General features: G+C 37.3%; 1 protein-coding gene across 8 annotated transcripts in view; it reads right to left on the minus strand.

Moving 5' to 3' along the window:
* Ssh2 (slingshot protein phosphatase 2) overlaps positions 1-21,183 on the minus strand; it is a 303,918-nt gene that overhangs the window by 50,575 nt on the left and 232,160 nt on the right. For 7 of the 8 annotated variants that reach the window (XM_087191951.1, XM_087191952.1, XM_013076775.3 and 4 more), the window contains 5 exons: positions 17,661-17,729; positions 16,815-16,880; positions 12,996-13,190; positions 8,823-8,916; positions 8,563-8,691 (listed from right to left, as the gene is read on the minus strand). In XM_087191951.1, coding sequence (XP_087048077.1) covers positions 8,563-8,691; positions 8,823-8,916; positions 12,996-13,190; positions 16,815-16,880; positions 17,661-17,729 — 553 coding nt within the window. The remainder of the gene's footprint in view (positions 1-8,562; positions 8,692-8,822; positions 8,917-12,995; positions 13,191-16,814; positions 16,881-17,660; positions 17,730-21,183) is intronic. The other variant, XM_087191950.1, reaches the window with a different exon arrangement.

Genomic DNA, 21,183 nt, shown 5'->3' on the forward strand with positions numbered 1-21,183 from the left:
ACTGACTTTTTTTTTTTTTTGGTACCGGGGATTGAACTTGGGTCCTTGCGCTTGCGCAGCAGGCGGCGAAACCACTGAGCTAAATCCCCAGCCCCAATACTGACATTTTTGTAGACTTAAGATCTGTTATCTTTGAGAACTCTCTACAGTCTGGGTTGGTCAGATTATTTCCTGATTAGATTTAGGTCAAACATTTTGGCAAGAATATTATAAAGGTGACAATATGTACTTTCTGCTGCATCAAATCAGGAGGCACATAATGTCATTTGTCCCATTATTTGATATGCTGAGTTTGAACTCTTTGCACTTTGTGTCTGCCACATCCCTCTACTGCAGATTTTTTTTTTTTAAATTCACTTGTAATCTATGGGCATCAGTCATCTTTGAAGTTGTATGAATATACTGTTTTATAATAACTTTTACCCTTTGGTTTTAGTATCAATTGCTGACCTTGCCCAAATCAATTATTTTATTGGAGGTTACAAAGTGTTGATTCTTCTGTTAAAACAGGGCTTCATTCCTCTTTTTTTTGAGTGCCACCATGTGCCCTGCCCCCCGCACCTCCATATGGAAGCTCGAACTCAAGACTTTGAGCTTGCCAGGCAGGTGCGGTGTCACTGAGCTACAACCCCCCTCCCCTTTTTTAATGGTACTTGGGTTTGAACCTAGGGCCTGTGCATGCTAGGCAAGTGCTCTACCACTGAGCTATGTGCCCAGCCATTAAGTATCATTGAATTGGACTCTAGCATTCTTTTTTTTTTGGTACTGGGGATAGAACTCAGGACATTGTGCTTGCCAGGCAGGCGTAGGGCCACTGAGCTAAATCCTCAACCCTAGCATTCTTTTGTATTTAATGTTATAATACACTATCGTCACTATGTGACCCTCAAGTTATCCGGAGCTTGACCAGTGGTGATCTCGTCAAGCTGGTTCCTTCTGATATGATCCCATTAATCTTTGAATATTTCCTTGCTTTCTTGTTCAAAAGTTGTTCCAGATTCACTTTGTGAGTAGAATCACCATTTCCTCAAAAAGCCCTGTTTTCTTTAGTAAAGAATGATATTTTGTAATCAAGATCTGGGGATTAATTAGTTATGCTTGTAACTGTCAGGTATCACTGCTTCTAAAACTTTTCAGTGGACAAAGGTAGAAAATATTTCCAAAAAAATACTGAGTTTAAACCAAGTGTGGTGGCACACGCCTATAATCCTAGCTACTTCGGAGTGAGGCAGGATCAGGGGCTTGAGGCCAATCTGGGCAATTTAATAAAAATCCTGTCTCAAAATAAAAAATAAAGAGGACTAGGAATGCTCTGTGGTACAGTACCCCTGGTTTCCAATTACCAGTACCGTAAAAAAACAAAACAAAACAAAACTAAACTGAGTTTGTACTGTTATCTCCAATTCACATTCAACACCATGGGGTAGTTCCTCACTCTCTTGCCCTTCATCATTCATTCATTTATTTCACAGGGGGTTATGATGTAGCTTAGGCTAGCCTTGAAGTTTTGCTCTTCTTGGCTCAGACTCCCATGTGCTGGGAGAGAGAATGTGTGTACTACTATACCTGGTTCTTTTTTTAAAATTTATATATATATTTATTGGTACATTTTAGGTATAAAATACATTTACATTTATCATTGGGTGTTTGTACCAGAACATGATGTATCTTAGTTCTTATTTTTTCTCCCATTACCTGTGCACCCTTCACCCCCTCCACCCTTCCCTATTTACACAGAGTTTGATTCCATTTTTCTTTCTTTCTTTTTTTTTGAGACAGGGTCTTACTATGTAGTTCAGCCTGGCCTCAAACTCATGGCAATCCTCCTGCCTCAGCCTCCTGAGTGCTGGGATTACAGGCGTGCACCACCATGCCCAGCCATACTGGTTCTTTTGCCCACTATTTGTATCTCCCTAATCTGCACTGAGGTCCTTGGTTCCCAATACCTCATTTATTCTATTTACAAAATAGATTCAACATTATTAAGCCAACACTACAACCAACAACAAACCTATCAAGTTCAAATGTTCTTTGTCTTTTTTTCCTAGTCATGAGTCACTAGAGGTATAATCAAAGTTCATGCTTCAAAGTAACTTTAATTTCTTTCTGTGAACTCATAAATTTGATATACATTTGGATAAATTTGCCTCATGTTTGTATTCAATTTTAAGGCATGCTTTTCCCATTCTTCTCTATTTAATTTTTTAAGCATAGCTAAAAGTCAAAAGTTTATTAAAAGTTTATTAAAGTTTATTAGCTTGGAAGTCTAATTTCCACCTATGTATCTTCAATTCCCATGGGTAACCACTTTCATTCATTTCTGATTTATTCTACTTATGTTCTATTTTGAAAAATATAGCAAACATATACTTACTGCTAATTCTTCCTCAGATTAGCAATTCTTACAAAGTAGTGTACTTCATATTTTTTGCTATTTTCCAATATAGCTTCAAAACTATTCCATATAACAGTTCATATATATATTTTTTTACTTCTACATAGTACTTCATTAGGTAGTGATATGATAGTTATATTCAGCTAGTCTCCTATGAATAATGTTTTCCTGTTTGTGGAAGTGAGACTGTGGGATGAAAGGCTAAATGAAATTTTGGTAGACAGTACTACATTCCCCTTTAAAGAGGTTGAAACAATTCTATATTTTCACCAGTAATGAATGAGTACACCACTTTCCTGTAGCTTTAGCAACAAAATGTGAAGTTTCTGAATTTTTGGCAAACTGGAAGATGTGTCGGGCCAGGGATTTAGCTCAGTGGTTCCGCCGCCTGCCTTGCAAGTGCAAGGTCCCGAGTTCGATCCCCAGTGCCAAAAAAAAAAAAAAAAAAAAACCAAAACAAAACTGGAAGATGTGAAATGTTATCTCAGTGTAGTTTCAATATGTATTTCTAATACAAGCAAAAGCAAGCAACTTTTCAATATTTAGGTCCATTTTCTATCTTTTCAAACTGTTCATATTGTTTGAAAGAGTATTTAAGAGTATATTTTCAGAGTATATCTATTTCAGAATTAAATGCAATTTAAATGGAATTAATGGAATTTAGCATCAGAATACTTGAGTTCAAGTTCTGTCTTCCTACCATGGGTAAAGGACAAAGTGCTTAAACTATATGCATTCTCTTTCCTTATCCATAAAATAGAATACACTCCACCCTAGTCCTGTTTTTAATGGATACCTTCCCCTATAATTATATACATAAAATTGATCACATATTAAAATGGAAAAACTCCACCCCAAATCCTCCTCTAGATATTATTCCTCCATTCTCTTCATAGCTAAGATTCATAGAAATAAAGTATAATATTTTCTGTACTTCCTTATTTCCCAAGATTCCACCCACTGCACTTTAGCCTCTGCCCTTACACCATGCTTGCTAATGTTACTAATAATCTCTCCTAATTGTTTAGTCAGGGGTCACCTTTGCATATTATTCCATTGGCCTTCTCTGAGTATCTCTGATATGCTCATCACTCCTTTTGGAATTAGACCAGCCCACACAAATGCCTAGTCTCATGGCTGGCACAATAGAGGATCAACAAATGTTTGTTGTATGAGTGAACAAATAAACAAATGAAGCCCTTTGAAAACTGTCAACTGTTATATAAACACTATGATCATATTACAAGTGACCTGTAATTGGACTGTTAAACTGGGAGTTCTCAAGGACATTGTGTTGAAGTTCTATTTAGGAAAAGATGAGTAAATAACGGTGACATCTAAAGATGAGGTCTCTGCTGACTTGTTCTCAAAAAACATGGAAGGCTCTGAAGGCTTTGTGTTCAATCTTAGAAAACTAGCCCCAGACCCTCCAAAAAACTACATAGGACTTAAGGAGACAGACACTAAACAATAAGAGTCGAGTGGCTGAGCTGGAGCCTGGGCAATGTGACCACTTCACTTCTTAATTTAGAAATTTAAATCGTCCGTAGAACTCTGTCCAGGTGGATGAAAATAAACCCTTAGGTGATGAGAAAAGTCTAGTTTTTATCTACCTATCTACCTATCCAGAGAGAATTCATTTTGACAGTCTGAAGTGACTCCTATCCAGAGTCAAAATAAATTAAAAGGCACTAGTCACTGAACTCAGTGAAGCCCATATAAAGTGACTTGGACTGTGGTTAGGGCTGTTTCAGGTTCAATTTGAAAGACTTGGAGTCAACTTGGTGTTATTACTATTCTGTCATCAACATAAATACCAGAAATACTAGCTTCCTGGGGCTCTCCACAGACCCAATAATTTTTTTTAAACCTCCATCTTTTCAGATTCATAATGACATAACTCCATAGTGGTTTCCATTGTATTCTGTGTACTGTAATTATGCAAAAACATAGCCTATATGTACCAGAGACTGAATCCAGGGCCTCGCACATGCTAGGCAAGTACTCTACCACTGCCTAGAGCTAAATCCCCAAACCCTTATACGTGTGTGTGTGCGCGCGCACGTGTGTATGTATGTATATATACACACACACACACACGCACACACGCGCGCGCACACACACACACACACACACATATATATATTTATTTATTTATTTTTGGTACCAGGGCTCAAACTCGGGACCTTGCACTTGTGAGGCAGGTGGAGGCACCACTGAGCTAACTTACTTTTTTAAGTAAGTTCATTTCCATCTTTCACTCTGGCTCTCCCACACTATACACTGGCTTTCAGATCCCAGTAACTGATTCTTTTCAAATGTTATCCTCAGGAAATAGCCTTGCTGGGGTCCAACTGTTCCAAGCAAAATAAAAGAGAGCACTGCAAATAAACACTGTATTGGAGGTTGGAAGGATAAAAACAACATGACAATCTCCAAGGTCTGGAATCTCTATCCTCTTTACCATATTATGCCAATACCCTCAACACTGTAAGCCACGTTACTGTGGTAAGCAGGCATAAGCTTTCAGTTGACTTTTCTTTCTAAGAGAAGTTTATGTCACACATTTCCAGTGCAGAGACAAAAATCATGACTATGATAAAAATAATCCACTTCGTTACTGTCTTATTTATTCATGTACTCGCCATCCTCCAGTAAAAGCAACCAGTTTGAGGCTAAACTTTTCTTTCAAAAGGAAACACTTCTAAAAAATTTGTATCAAATCTTTAAAAAGATAATTGACAGTAAAATTCTATTTTCCTTATTCCTGAGCAAAATTACTGGTTGTGCTTTCCTTGTTTAAGAAAGTTGACTGTTTTTCTGTAAAGGGTCTCTGTTCACATCTAGCTTTTCTCAGCCAAACTGGACAGCCTCCAGGAGAGCTGTTGATATTGAAATTTGGCTAGGAAAAGGTTTCCAGCTCAGAGAAGTCATACACTTGTACGGGTGCAGAAGAACCTTTTCTCTAGTTAACATCCTGGCTTCCCACCAATCAATGTCTTTTTCTTTTCACTTAAGATTTTCTTTAAACTATGTTCTTCATGCTCCCTCTGGATTCCTTTCCAAATAAACAGATCTCTGTGCAGTATACTGCAGAGCTGAGCATTCTTCCAAAGGGAAGAAAAAAATCCTGCTGCCTCTTCACACATTCTGGTCAAGCTCCGGGCATGGCAGCTATGCACAATATGAGATGACTTTGCAGAAAATTAACACCATGACCTGCAGCTAGGATAAGACCTCTTTTTCCATGTTGATTGCTGGGAAAGATAGCAGTGTACAAACTCACTGTAGAAAAGAGAGGGATTTGGACATAGGATATGGCAGTGCAAACAAAAAAAAGCTACAAAGGAACAAGTATAATATGTTTAGACAACTTATTTGTGTACTTATTTTGTTGGACAGGAGTTAAATCTGGAAGATATTTTTCCAAATTAAAAAAATACAATGGAAAGAAAATGTCCATTCTCTAGAAGACAGAATTATATCTGAAGCTGAATAAATTTTCCTTTGTTCAAAACTGTGTACATAAATATGTATTTTAAAAGTAAAAACTGTATGATACTGTAATGGTGGATAGCTGTCATAAATTTGTCTAACTCATATGTCATTTCTTTCTTTTTTTTTTTTTGGTACGGGGGATCGAACTCAGGTCCTTGTGCTTGCAAGGCAGGCGGCGGAACCACTGAGCTAAATCCCCGGCCCATGTCTAAACTCATATGATGTGAAACACCAAGAGTGAATTCTAACGTAAATGATGGACTTTGGTTGAGTGAGATGCCAATAAAGGTCCATCAGTTGTTAACCAATGTACCACTCTGGTGGGAGATTTGATCATGCAGTTGGCTATGCATGTGTGGGACAAAGAAAATACCCATTATCTTCTTCTCAATTTTCCTGTGAACCTAAAACTGCTATAAAAAATAAAAGTCCATATATATATATATATATATATATATATATATATATATATATGAGACACACATATGTGTGACAATAACAAAAGGTAACAATGAATACCTGTTTTGGTGATGATTAAATGTGATTTGTTGTCTCAACATTTTTACAATGAACATAAATTATTTTTGTAGTAAGAAAAAAATCAGAAAAGAATTGTGAAATAAGATGAATCTATTGGTATAAATACTCAAATACATTTGTAGTTGATATAGAAATATAAATTTGGAGCAATTAAGTTATTTTTTGCTTTTATACCATTTGAGGAGGGGGAGAGGAGGTCGTTCTGGAGGCAGTAGTGGCAGAGACTTAAGGAAATATGTATGGAATAAAATAGGTTGATCAGTCAGTAATCAGCTGTATTTTACATTTGTCACATCCATATCTTTTTTTTTTTTTTTTTTTTTTTGGTAACGGGGATTGAACTCAAGTCCTTGCGCTTGCACAGCAGGCGGCGAAACCACTGAGCTAAATCCCCGGCCCAGGTCCATATCTTTTTAAGGTGCTTATCAAGGTCTGACTTGAGAGAGTTAGGGGCAGAGCTTGTCTGAATGAGTGATTTCTAAGTTTCCTATAGATAACACAATATAGGAGCTGGGTATCTTTGAACCTTCATGGAAGTATACATCAGAGACAATGAAACCAGGTGCTTTACAAATGAGAAGTCTGGTATGATCTACATCCAGAAATGGCAACATATATAGGCCATGTGAAAGTATTGCAAAGAAGTTTCCCTCCAAACTGTGTGAGTAATTTCATAGCTTTAGTTCACTACGAGTCACTCTAGAGATACACATGTCAACAGATTAACTTAGGGCATAAGCCTTCAGTGGCACACAGTCTGACTTGCCTGGTGAAATAAACTCTTGAATATTCAGGGTGAGTTGATCCAATTTAGTCAGTTCCTATATACTTATTCCTCTTCTTTCATATTTCTCAGTTTTTTCTTTTTATTCTTTTATTAGTACATGTTTGCAGTAATAATGATTGCATTTATTGTGGGGAGTTTGTACATGTATGTAACACATCTTAATTCTTTTTTTTTGTTCCCCTTCCCATTTGCAAAAGTTCTACATATTTACCAGTTTCTAATCTTTTCGCAGTTCATAATATCCTTACTTGAGAAAGGAAACAAAATTCAAACCAACTGATTTAGTTTCTGTTAACATTTTTAGTCAAAATGTGTTGGAAGTAGAAATAAAAATGAAGTTTTAGGATTCCTCATTGATTTTAATTATCTTTGTTAATCTTGTTCCAACTCTCATGTAGTGATGAAAACTAGAACTCTTCAACATTTGAGAATAAAATGGATCTTAGGATATTTGAATTTTTCTTAACTTCTCTGTCAGAGAGGTCACCTTGGGCTAATTACAGGACAGTGAATGTTTGCGAACTATAAAGAACAATTTTTACTGACTTTTGAAAAGTACTTTGGGGATTCAAAGTGTAGCTACACGTTTATAAGAGTCCAGGGCTGAGATGTAGACTAGTGGTAGAGCATGTGCTTAGCAAGTATGAGGCCCTTGGTTTGATCCCTAGCACCATAAAAATAAGTCCAATAACTTCTCAGTTAAAAGTAATTCCTATCTGCTCTGCTTAAATATATCAGACCTTAGAAACATGGTAGACTCAAAAGGAGGACTTTAAAGATCATCCTATTTAGGACTGGGGATGTAGCTTAGTGGTAGAGTGGCCGCCTAGCATGTGTTTGGCCCTAGATTCAATCATACTATTTAGATATACTGTAAAAAACTATAGTAGACAGGTGTTTATAACCGAGTAGTATGAAAAACAGATGATATATTTAACAACCTTGGGGGGAAAAAGACTGATTTGTAGCATTTGCTACAAATGCTGTAAATATTCTCATTATAGCCAATTTTAATCTACCAGCTTGATGTTACTGAGTGAGGAACTGGGAAGAGATGAGCAGTAGCATATCATTATAACAACTGCTATGAAAGAATAAATGCAAGTTAGTTTGGAAGCACAGATAATATTAAAAGGTAATAAATGATTCAGAAGTGATGAGATTTGAGTACTTATTACCTTTGTTTTGAATGTAAATTACATTTTCCTTAAATATAATAAAATTTAACAATGGCTCCTCTACCCCCAAGAGTGTAGTGCAGACAGACTAGCTTTCGCACAATACTTAAAACTGCCCTGAAGTGGGAAAAAAAACCAACAAAAAAAACCACCCTGAAACTTACCAGAAACACATGCTCAAATATCTGTGTAGGACTATCCATTTGACCAAGGATTACTATCATTTCATTATCTATAAATTCCTTGAATTCCCGCAAGTTGCACACCATTTGCATTTCCAACTCTGTTCGTATCTGAAACAAATATGACATATCGTACTAATCTCTGTAAAGTCTCTGTACTTTCAACCATATACCATTTCTAGCCCCACAATTATTACTGTCCTTCTCTTAGTCTTGGAACATGGAGGAGTCAGGACTCTTACCTCTTTGGAGGTGATGTTCTCCAAATCTTTCTGCATCATAATCTCCCTTAACTTGGTTTTAATTAGCCTTTCTGTTCGCTCACGTTCTGTTGGTCTGAGAACAGAGAAATAATAATTTTTCTTAAGGAGGAATCTAAGTAAATGAATGTACCATTTTATATGTTTCCAGCCAGGGATTTAGCTCAGTGGTTCTGTTGCCTGCCTTGCAAGCACAAGGCCCCAAGTTCAATCCCCAGTACCAAAACAAAAACCAAAACCAAAACAAACAAGCAAACAAACAAAACTCCACCAAAACCTATTATGTTTCCAAACTGGCAAGGTTTGCCTCAACCTCAAGTTTACATTGTGGAGGCATGGCAAATGAAAATTACATTTTTAAAAGTTTCTTTTAAGAATGTATTGAATGTAACATGTAGAAATTATTACTTGAAGATGTTATGTGTTTAAACCCTTCACATACATTTATGTATATAAATTCATGAAGAAGCAAAGAGAAGTTGGGTATACTGAGTGTGGTTCTTTAATACAGGACCTCTTCCATACTTTCCCATCAAGTATGCCTAGGTATCCCTTACTGAGCTAGACTACTAAGAGTAGTAGTGTGAACTGAGTTTTCTGTAGCTTAAAATGCTACTGTATGCTGATCATTTATTGTTGTGGTTCTAGAAAACAGACAAGCAGGAAGAATGATCTTGCCTTTCAATAAGGCAAATTCTCTCCCAAATGGGTTGTAGGGATCAGTTACCTACTGTACTTCCACCTAAGATGCTTTCCTCTTCTTGACAACTTTCACAGTGTCTCTGTGAAATTATTATCCTCATTTTACAGATGAAGAAAATGAACACATTAAAATACATGCTGATGATCATACAAACTGGCAGGAAAATAAAAATGCTCACTCAGCCCAGTCCAAGACTCTACCTACAGAACTGTGTTGCTTTTTCAGTCTTCTGAATTTCTTGAAAATAAAATTACTCTTGGAACTTTAGTATAAAATCAAAGTAAGTAGCTGACTTGCCAGTTACTAGAAAGGTACTGGCTCAATGTAACTGGATGCTTCTCTCTAAAGGTATTATTTCATATTATGCAGTATATGAGTAAGGCTTACAGAAAGCACTTTCTGCCTCACCTTTTCCCCATACCTACTGAAGAAAGATATCTGCTCTACACCTCCTTATTTGGAGATGGACATGGACTAAGGCTTCAGGCATCCTGCCTGCTCTTGCTGCCCACAGCCTTATCACTGTCTGCAAAAATAGCTTTGTTAATTTCCAAAAATGGATGCTATAACCCCACAGCCTTGGAGTTCCACACCACTTGGGCTCTTAGCTTCTTATGAACTCTGTAGAACACAGAATACACTAAATAGGAGGCATTTCCCTGTCAATCAGCAAAGACAGCCCTGTCTTGACTAAGAATAAAATTTTTTTTATCTATGTTTCACTTTTCCCTGACATAGCTAATAGTAAAAAGTAAATGTATAATTTTAGTATTCCATTAAAAATATTTGGTAAAAACAAATTTTAGCTCCTGTGTGCAAAAGTTAGACTTCCTAGTTTAGTAATATTTCAATCCCCTGTGCTTCTTTGAGACAGAGTGGTTTGGTAGCAGATAGACTTAGGTTTTAATTTCAGCCCTGCTACTTACTAGTGATGTAACCCTGAACAGGTTCTTTCTATTCCCTGAGTATCTATTTTCTTTTCAATAAAGTAAGGGCAATAATAATACTTGTCTCCTGAGATTCTTATGAAGATTAAATGAGATACCATATATGAAGTGCCTGGCATAGCATTAGATGCACACTGGGGACATCACAGGTATATTCCCACTTCTTCCCTTTCTTTGGATTTCAAATATAAACTATTCACAGTAGAAGATAGGAAGTCTGTTTTGGCATACATTATCCTTGTTTTGTCAGCATTCTTTTATAGGTCTTTCTAGTCAATTTTGGGAGGATGAAGAGGATGGAAAGTGCATTACAACACACACACACACATATTTTTCCTTCTTTTCACTGGAAAAAAATTTGGAAAATATGTAAAAATACAAAGAAAATAAAAATTTCTCTAAAGATAATCATTATTAATACTGTGGCCTATAGCGTCCATGTGTTCTTTTCATATGAACAGATAGACATTTATTTATTAAACATATTTAAATTGATATTATAATATAGAGAAGAACTAATATTTAATGACACTTTACCAGATGCCAGGAACTTCTTTTTACATTTTTTTGCTTAGGAATGTAGAGATTATGAGCAATTTCTTTTATTTGTTATTTTTTTGGGGGTATACTATAGTTTCAAAATCCTCTCTAGCTAGACATCCATTCCTTTGAAATACATCAACCAGGTGTAAAACACAAAATCATGAGTAAAATTTTCTACAAATTTGTATCTTTAGTTATTATGGGATCTTGAAAGGACTAAGGGTACTAAAAGAGAAGTCCTAGTACTTATAACTCCCTGGGACTGTTTCTTGTACATAACTCTTAGAAGTTTCATCTTTTTTAGTAAAAGGGATTTATCAGACTATTATCTAAATAAAGCCTTTAAAACAAATCATGAGGGCCAGGGACGTAGCACGGAGTCTGCCTGGCAAATGCAAGATCCTGAGTTCAATTCCTGGTACCAAAACAACAACAACAACACATCATAAACTGTTTAGGCATGTGAGGTGGATTGACTAATGGTCAACCTGGAATTCCTAGCTGAACTGAATCAGTGTGGTCTGGGCGTGGAGGATCCACCTGAAGATTGTTACCAATAGCCATAAAAAAAGAACTGGAGGGGGAAGATCTTGGCCTGTTGATTTTCTAGGAGAAGCTTGCTGGGGATGGTATTCCTGATGCAAACTAGGCTGTTCTTGTAGGAGGAGGAGCTCGGGGCCTCACTGTCGCTGGGAATGGCTGTTGTTTTCATCAGGGGAGCTCTGATCTTCACTGTGAGCATCACTTCCTGGCTCCAATGTGGATCTCTCACCTTGGTGGCACAAATCCTTCATTTCATTGGCAGAGGTTTTCTGGCTTCCACCACTGGCCTTTGGGCCCTCCAGGTGCAGATCATCAATACAGACAAGCATGAGACATTGCCGTGGGCTCTAGGCCACTGGGTGGACTTGTAGAGGACACTGCCTTGGACTCTAAGCCTTTAGCTGGACTTGTAAGGGAAACTGCTGGGATCCAGGCCCTCAGCTGAATCCTTTGGGGCATGACCTTAGGAATTGTAAAGCAAATCCTATTTGTAAGGTCAGAGAGTAAGTAGCTATTCTTATTTTCTAGCTGTAGAATACCTTTTAAGTACAGAAAGATCAATTCAGAGAAAAATAAACATTTTGATTAATTTTCAAAGGAGGATATAAGTGTAAAAAAACTTTCAAAATAGCCACAGAAGTTTCAACACATAAATCTAGAAAGGAAATAAACATCATCTCCACCTTAGGCCTTTATCCAACTCACAGTACACAGGGAGATTTTATAAAAATTTCACTGACAGGGACTTAAGGCAAAGGTAGAGCAGAGTAAGACACTTGAATGATAAACTGTCCTTAAAAAAAAATCTGAACAGAAAATTTGAATATAAAAAGTAAATTTGAATATAAAGTTTAAAATTAGCTTAACAACTGAAGTACTCAGTTGAATATAAAAAGTAAATTTGAATATAAAGTTTAAAATTAGCTTTACAACTGAAGTATTTTTTTTTTTGGTATTGGGGATCGAACTCGTCCTTGCGCCTGCAAGGCAGGCAGCAGAACCACTGAGCTAAATCCCCAGCCCCAACTGAAGTATTCTTTTAAGTTGATTGGAAACATCTTGTTTCCTTAAGTACTACAAACATCCCTCTAAAAGCTTCTTGCCATTAATTTGCTTACCAAATGTCCTTTCAAAGATAATGCTGACACAAATTTCAACCCAATTCCTCCAAATAAGTACAACCTGAAAAAATGGGTTTTATGACATTAGAGTTCTTTACTATGGAGACTCCACTGGTCTCAGAGCTGAAATTCTTCATGCCTTTTCAGGCAATAGGAAGAATGGGGTTTTTATGTGTGACCTGTGCCTGAAGTATGGTATTGATGGTGACTACTATTGCTGCATAATTCCCCAAGAAGGGAGATTAGAGAGGAACTTGCTAGGTAGCACACAACAGAGGAGTTTTGCAAGCTGACTTACATGTCTGTGAAGAGAGCCGGAGAGTCGGGCCGATGGGACTGCACATCCTGCATAGCATTCCATTCATTGACTGAGGACTGATCTGAGTTGATATGGCTCTCATAATAACTCACCCAGGTAAGAAATAGGCTGCCTGGGTAATAGTTATGCATTCTGGCGACTTCACAAGCTTTGTGTAAACTCTGTAGTGCAGACCTGAAAGATATGTTGGAAAATGAGCACTGTAGAGCTGTGGGTTACCAAAAAATAAATAACCCATGTGTATTTCAAACTCTTAATTGAATAAAAGGTCTAAAAAAATAGACTTATGGAGCTATTTATCCTATAGTTGGAACCCTGCTGTGGCTGTATCACCAAAAAATTAAAGAGCTCAACAATTTAATATACAAAGATTTGTTTCCCTTGGCACAGAATCATGTAAGCCTACATTCTTTATGATCTTTAGAGGCTGCACAAAGATCAGATAGATAGATGTCCCTAAGCTATGAGGACATGTTCATTAATGTTCTGGAAGTATTGATATAATGACATGTATCATTTTTGCTGCTTTAGTCTGCTAGTCTTTTCGAACCATTTATACATACACATGAACTACCTTTTATGAACAGTTCTGGTTATTCTGAGACTAACTAGACCTTCTGAGTCTGAACTCAGGAACTTAAAAGGGTTAAACAAAACTGCAAAGTATCTTTTGGTTGTCTACTGTACATGGGAAAAACTTAAGCTACAAATGCTTAGAATTAAGTCATATAAGAACAAGGACCTTTCCACATTTTGTTTATTGGTATATTTCAAATGCCTAAAAGAAGGCCTAGCTCATAGCTGAAATTCACTCAGTATTTGTTGAATGAAATGTCTTACTAGCTATAAACTTGTCTCGCTCCCAAAGGAAAAGGACAGTATAAGAGAATTCTGTGATCAATTCATTCACATATTTTTCTTCAAAAAACTTTTTATTTTTCTCCCCATAAAAAAGTGATCCATGGTTATTACTTCAAAGCATTTATAGATTGGAGCTAGAGTTCAGTAAGTGCAGAAGGCCCTGGGTTTGATCCCCAGCACCACATGAACAAAAAAATTTATAGACTTTAGACAAAATGTAGAAGTATCCTATAATTTTACTACCTAGAAATAATTACTGTTAAGATTTTAGTGCAGATCTTTCCAGTTCTTGTCTATGCACAGATCCATAATAAACAAAGATACGACCATATGCTATATTCAATCTAAAACTTGCTTTTACTTTACACCCTGTAAATCAACATTTTTCCATATCAGTAAATATTCAACTAGATCATTTTTTTTTTTTGATACCGGGGACTGAACTCAGGACCTCGCACTTGCGAGGCTGGCAGTGGAACCACTGAGCTAAATTCCTGGCCCTCAACTAGATCATTTTTAATGATTGCATAATGTTCAATGAAATAGGTGTATCATAATTTAACTGATTCTTATTTTTCAGACATTTAAATTGTTTTCTATTTTTTGGCATTATTAGAGCATTTACAAACATCATTAACAATCTCTGCACATATACAAGGTGAATATTTCAGTAAACTTTTTTTTTTTTTAGGTACCAGGGATTGAACTCGGGACCTTGCACTTGTGAGGCTGGTGGCGGAACCACTGAGCTAAATCCCTGGCCCAAGGTGATTATTTCATAGTAAAGTCTTAGTAGAACTTTAGGTTAAAGGGCATGGAAAGCAGGAAGGCATGCTGGCAAATCATTCTCCAGAAAGCTCTGAGCTAGGTGTGGTGGTACATGAGTATAATCTCAGAACCCTGGGAGGCTGAAGCAAGAGGACTGCAAGTTGGAGTCCATCTCACTCAATTTAGTGACTTGGAGAGACCCTGTGCCCCCCCTCCAAAAATAAGTTGCTCCAGTTTATTCTTTTTTTTTTTTTTGGTACTGGGGATCAAACTCGGGTCCTTATGCTTGCAATGCAGGCGGCAGAACCACTGAGCTAAATCTCTGGCCCTCCAGTTTATTCTTCTACTAATGGTATATGATTGTTCTAAGAATTCTTATCAACTCTATGCTATGTAAATTTAAAAAACACCTTTTTTTTTTTTTTTTACCAATTTAATAAGGGAGTAATGTGCCAGTCTATTTTTCCTTAAAAACAAAGTTGCAGAATTTTTTTTAAAAAAATGTTTTTTAGGGCTGGGGATTTAGCTCAGTGGTTCTGCCACCTGCCTCACAAGTGCAAGGTCCCAAGTTTGATCCCTGGTACCAAAAAAAAAAAAAAAAAAAAAAAAAAGAATGCTTTTTAGAGCTGGAAATACCAATAATCCCAGCAATTCAGAAAGTTAAGGCAGGAGGTTTATGAGTTTGAGGCCAGCCTGTGCTAAATAGTGGGACCTTGTCTCAAAAAACAAAAACAGGCTTTCTGTTGCTCAAAGTAAGTTAAATTCTTAAGAGGATCTGTTTTATTTTTATTTTTGGTACTGGGGAATGAACTCGGGACCTTGCACTTGTGAGGCAGGTGGCAGAACCACTGAGCTAAATCCCCAGCCTGAGAATCTGTTTTATTACACAGATTCAAAGGTAAGGGCCTATTTAGTGTAACATATAGGATAATTACTGTGTGTTTTCTTTATCTAGGAAACACTTGTCTCAAAAGTATATGCCAAAGCCTGCTGCAACTGCCCTATAATACACTCAAGGCCTAGTGCCTCAGATACTTCAGAGGGGAGGGGAAGGCTAAAATCTTTTTCAAGCTCCTTTATTTCTTAGTTTGCTTGCCTTCTGTCCATTCTATGCCTTTTGGTTACTTCTACTACAGAACAAGCAGCTGCATGAGAAACTGAATTTTAATCCCTGTCTAGGGGATGAATTCTGAACTTAAGAGTCTCGTCATTCTCTGGTTATATTAGATCATTTTCCAGATAATAAAAAAGAATGAGTATTTTGTCTAAGTGAATGGGATACTCTCAGGCCAGTTACGTACTCTCTCCAGAGCCTCAGTTTTCTCACCCATAAGAGGCCAACAACATTATTTTGGGGGGTTGGTGTAATGATTAAATATAACCCATGTAAAGCACCTGGCATAATGCCTGGCACATAGTAAATAACTCAAAAGGGTCAGTAATCCCATTGAAGGTTATTAACAACAACATTTTCTCTAGGCTCTATTTGCATTATGCAAATAGCTCTCAGCACTTTAAATGAAAATTTATCTCTCTATAATGTAATTCTGTCAATGTTATCCCTGATTACCACAAGAAATCAAAAGCTAATGCACAGCAATAAGGTATTCTAAGCTGGGTGTGGTGGCACATGCTCTTTATCTCAGTACTCCGGGAGGCTGAGGTCAGAGAACAGTAAGATCGAACTCAGCCTGGGCAACTCAGTGACTTAGTAAGGCCTGTTTCAAAATAAAAAATGACTGAGGATGTAGCTCAGTGCAAAGGCTCTGGGGTTTAATCCCCAGCAATACACACACACAGTGTTTTAGACTTAGCTCTTAGCTAAGTAACTTAGTTGATGTCCCTATAAAAAACTTGGTCCCAAACAACTACTTAATCCCTTATGTTTCTTTCAGAGCCTAAAAATATCTCTAAATTTCACTTGTTTACCAGTGCTCAAAATTTTCCTCTGTGACAATTTAAAAACTGCTCTTCTAGGTCATTTTTAACTATGATATCTACACAAACAGATCATTAAAAAATGTTACAGGTACTAACAATCATACAGCATTTCATAGAGCATTGTACCATGTCAGATACTAGTTCTCACAAAATATTGCTCTTATAACATATCAAAAAATAGAATAGTTTAAAAAACATTTTTTTGTAGAGATAGTAAAGTTATCTTACCACATTGCCTGCACAGATACAGGTTTGAATATATGAACTCTGTTATCTGTTGATACGCTGAACCCACTAAGAACAAAAGAGAACAAGACAAAAATCCACAAATGAGGATAGATTATTTCAGTTGTAAGTTTTCAAAGTTTCCCAGGCTAGCAACAGCTGGTTCAATAGAAGGAATTATCAGATATTTCATAGTTAACTAGAGCATAGGATTTGATTGAAAAGCTTCAACAAATTGTTTGATTTTATCTAGCAAAATGAATGGAATCCCACATTGGAGTTAGGGGATTACATACAATTTCCTAGGTACAGCTACAGTCAGACTGTTCTCCTGTATACTTTTACTTGGAAATCTTGTGGGTTCTTAGCAAACCTGACCCTGGTTTTATAAACTGGAGCAAACATCTCAGTCTCTTGGGCACACATTCTAAAAACATGAGGAGGCGAGAGTGGTGGGGTCACTGGAAAGAACTGGGACAGGAAAGGGGTCATACTGTAGGCTGACAGCTGGCAAAGGCCGCAAGAGGTTATTTGAAACAGAACACATCATCCTCTGGGAGAGCACTGCAACAGTCTCACATGCTTAGATTAAAGAGTGAGACAACAAACTACTTCTTCTTTGTCTGAGTTCCCACCAGAGCCAGCCTAAAAGAAAAGAAGTGAGAAACTGTGGCAAGTTGTATTTTTATTCTACTTTATGAAACAGGAGTTTAAAAGGACTCATTGAGAAGCTGACATGTCAGTTTAGTTGGGCATACTGGGGCTCCCATTCAACTAAATGAATGGGTCACTAAGATGGAACACCACCCCTTTGCTTTCTGTAGGAGAATAAAAAGGGAAAGCTCTTACCCATCACCATCCAAATGAATGAGGGTGTCACTCCAGAGAGGCAGGACTAAGCCCATGGTACAAGTGCTACTGTAAGATAAGAAATAGTCCACAAGTTACTTCCTGTTATTCTGGGAAGCAGTCTTTTGTTAATTAACTCTTTCAACACAATGAGTAACCCCTAAGCTAAAAAAATGTGGTATAAGTGTTAGAATAAAAAAATTGTCATACATTATTATCAATCCCATATACTCCTTAGGAGATACTGAAAAGAGATGGTCAGTCAGTTCCTTATACACTTAACAAAGAAAATTTACTGAATGGGACCCCTGTATTGCTGTCTTACAAATGGCTACTATCTAAAATGCCCAGGTGAGTACTGCTGACTTGCATTTGGTAGCTCTCAGTTCAGAGTATACCATTCAACTTAATTCCAAGGATTGTTTCTTAGCTGGGCAAGGTGGTGCAGACCTGTAATCCCAGCACTTGGGAGGCTAGGAAGGATTGCTGCTAGTTTGAGACTAGCTTAGGCTACATAGTGAGTTCAAGGCCAGTCTGAGCTACATAGCGAGACCCTGTCTTAAAACCAAACCAAACCAAACCAACAAAAAACAAGGAGTATTTCTTGTCTGTATTGGTGGTATAGTGGTGAGCATTAGCTGCCTTCAAAGGACAGGTTCTTTTCTTTCCTTTTTTCCCTTTACTGGGAATTGAACCCAGGGCCTCACACTGCCTAGATTATACCCCTACCCTATTTAAATTTTTATTTTGAGAAAGCGTCTCATCAAATTGCTCAGGGTATCCTTGAACTTGTGGTCCTCCTGCCTCACCTGTTACATTTTATTTCCTTTCACTTTTACACTACTGAATATGTTCTGGTGTTCAAAATGTCTATGCAAACCTTAGAATTAGACCTGAACAGATCACATATTCCAAAGTTTTCAGCAACTAACAGTAATTCTTGGCATTAAGCAATCCTTGGACTAGCTGGGTCCTGTGGCACATTTCTGTTATCCCAGCTATTCAGGAGGCTAAGGCAGGAGGATTATAAATTGGAGGCCAACTTGGGCAACTTAGTGAGACCCTGTCTGAAAATAAAAACAACTGGCTGGGGATGTAGCTCAGTACAGCATTTTCCTAGCAAATGTAAGGCCCTGGGTTCAATTCCCAGTTTGGCAAAACACACACACACACACACACACACTCATATCTCAAAATAGGCTAAAAGACATGGGTGCACCATATCTGAAGAACTACTTGTACTTTTCATAAACAATTTGGGTTCTGCTTTAGTTGAGTGCTATTTTTTTTTTCTGGTACCATGGATAAACTCAGGACTTTGTGCTTGCCAGAAGGCGATGCACCACTAAGCTACATCCCTGACCCCTTCAGTTGAATACTATTTTGAAACATTGACTTTTTATATTTTCAGATACAAAACAGTATACATGTCTTCAATAGCACTAAGATGGAAGTGACATTAGATTATGTGAGCAGCAGTATTCTGAAGTAGCAGCAGTATTCTGAAGTAGCAGCATTTCTCTAACTGTTCAAGGGGCTCATTTAAGTAGAAGATGTATGGGAATTTCATAGTATGTATCAAGTTTACCAAACAGAATGAAAACTAGCTTCTAGCTTCCATCTTCCATTTTGTCTTCTATAAACTAAAATTTCCTTTTGTTAATCGATCTTGTCAGATATGATTCAGGCAGGACTACTATAGCAGAAAGATATGGTTCATTAAGGGTAAATTACTAGGCAATACATTTGTATTCTTTCTGTTAAAGTTTAGGATAAAGTGAAAGAGATAAGACTAGACATCTGATTGCTCACTCTGGGTTAGAACAATCTGAGTTACCGACCTTCTGTCTCCAGGGAAGAATCAACTAAAGTTTCTATGGAGCTCGCATTCCTGTTTTATAAAGTTTTCAAGGGAAGGGTCAGGGAGAACTGAACAAAGGAAACAAATAAGAACAGTTCTAGCCAACTGAACTTTCTGCAATAATGGCAATGTTCTATACACCTACTAGGGGAGCCTCTAGCCACATACAGCTGAGTTCTTGTAGTGTGGCTACTTATGACTGAGGAACTGACATTTTAATTCTATTTTTGTATATATCATTACTTTTTATTTAAGTATCCACAGATGGTTAGTGGAAACTCTTATTATACAGTACAAATTAAGAGAGGAAAACCCAAATCAGAGTTCCTAAAACCCTCACATAGACAAGGTAGGTGCTCTTATAGGAAAAGTTACTGCTAAAGTGTTGGTTAGGTAACACCAGAAGTTAAACTGAACGAGAAAGCTTCTTAAACTGGTTTACAAGCCTGTGTAAATTCTGAGCATACAATTACATGCTACAAATGATTTACAAGGTAATAACTCTGGCCTTGTGATCCTTGTGAATTCACAAGTCATTTTCAGGTTGATGTCTGTGTAAAAGCTCAGGTAAACATCGTTGGTTAGGGAAACTTTCTAGCTTCTGACAGTGAGATTTTTCTCCCCCATCCCCCAACATCAGGACAATCAGAATCACTCCCATTCACTGGCTCTCTTTGTGGCTAAATTCCCCTAGGCCTGGGTCACATCCCTAGCTATTCCACAGTTCCATTCTAGTCCTCAACCAGGAAGTCAATGCTTTGAGACATCTGGCAGGATTTCCTGTACCTTATTATCTCAGAGTATAAAGATATGCTTAGCAGCCACATTCCACAGTCTTCCCAAGGTTTCTCCTGAATGAGTGGTGGTGGTGGTGGGGGGAAGAGCCTAAAACCTTAAGGACATTTAAAAAAAAAACAACAAAAAAACCACCCAAAACTAGGTTCTCTCTGATATCTTTAACCACAGGATGTGAAGTACAGCTAAATCCAAAGATGCATGATTATTCAAGGATCTATTTTGAGTTTAAGGAAACATTTCCCACTTTTAACTCTGAAGAAAGAAAGAAAGAAAAATGAGGCATAAAATTTGGTAAAAGCAGTTTAAGGCCATGGATAAATATATGAGATTGCATTTCAAGTGGGATCTCCTTGAACTCAGGATCACTAGTATACTCCTCCAAAAAGATGTACCCCAGAATCACTCAAATGTATCATTACGGAGTAAAAAAAACTGCCAAGAAAAAGTAGCTTTTTCCCTGGAGATACGAGTTTAAATCATTTGCTTTGTACTATTACTATCTAAAGATGAGAGGGCAGGGATTTAGCTCAGTGGTGCTGCCACCTTCCTCTCAAGTGCAAGGTCTGGAATTTGATCCCTTGTTAAAAAAAAAAAAAAAAAAAAAGATGAGAGAAACATAAACATGCTTCTCTCAAAATGTGGTTTAAATGCTTTTTCTTCTCTCTCTCTCTCTCTCTCTCTCTCTCTCACTCTGTCTCTGAGTCTTGGTATGTAGCCCAGGCTGGATGCCTCAGCCCCCTGAGTGCTGGGATTTATAGGCATGCGCCACCATGCCTGGCTCTTAAGAGATTTTTCATGACTTGCACTTTAAAAGAACTGTACAAGATGTTTTGTAATAGCTCAAAGGGCAACTAGAACAGATTA

Source organism: Heterocephalus glaber, unplaced genomic scaffold (genome assembly GCF_053883595.1).
Source record: "Heterocephalus glaber isolate CG9 unplaced genomic scaffold, H.glaber_assembly_v1.0 deba00001564, whole genome shotgun sequence".
Taxonomy (NCBI): domain Eukaryota; kingdom Metazoa; phylum Chordata; class Mammalia; order Rodentia; family Bathyergidae; genus Heterocephalus; species Heterocephalus glaber.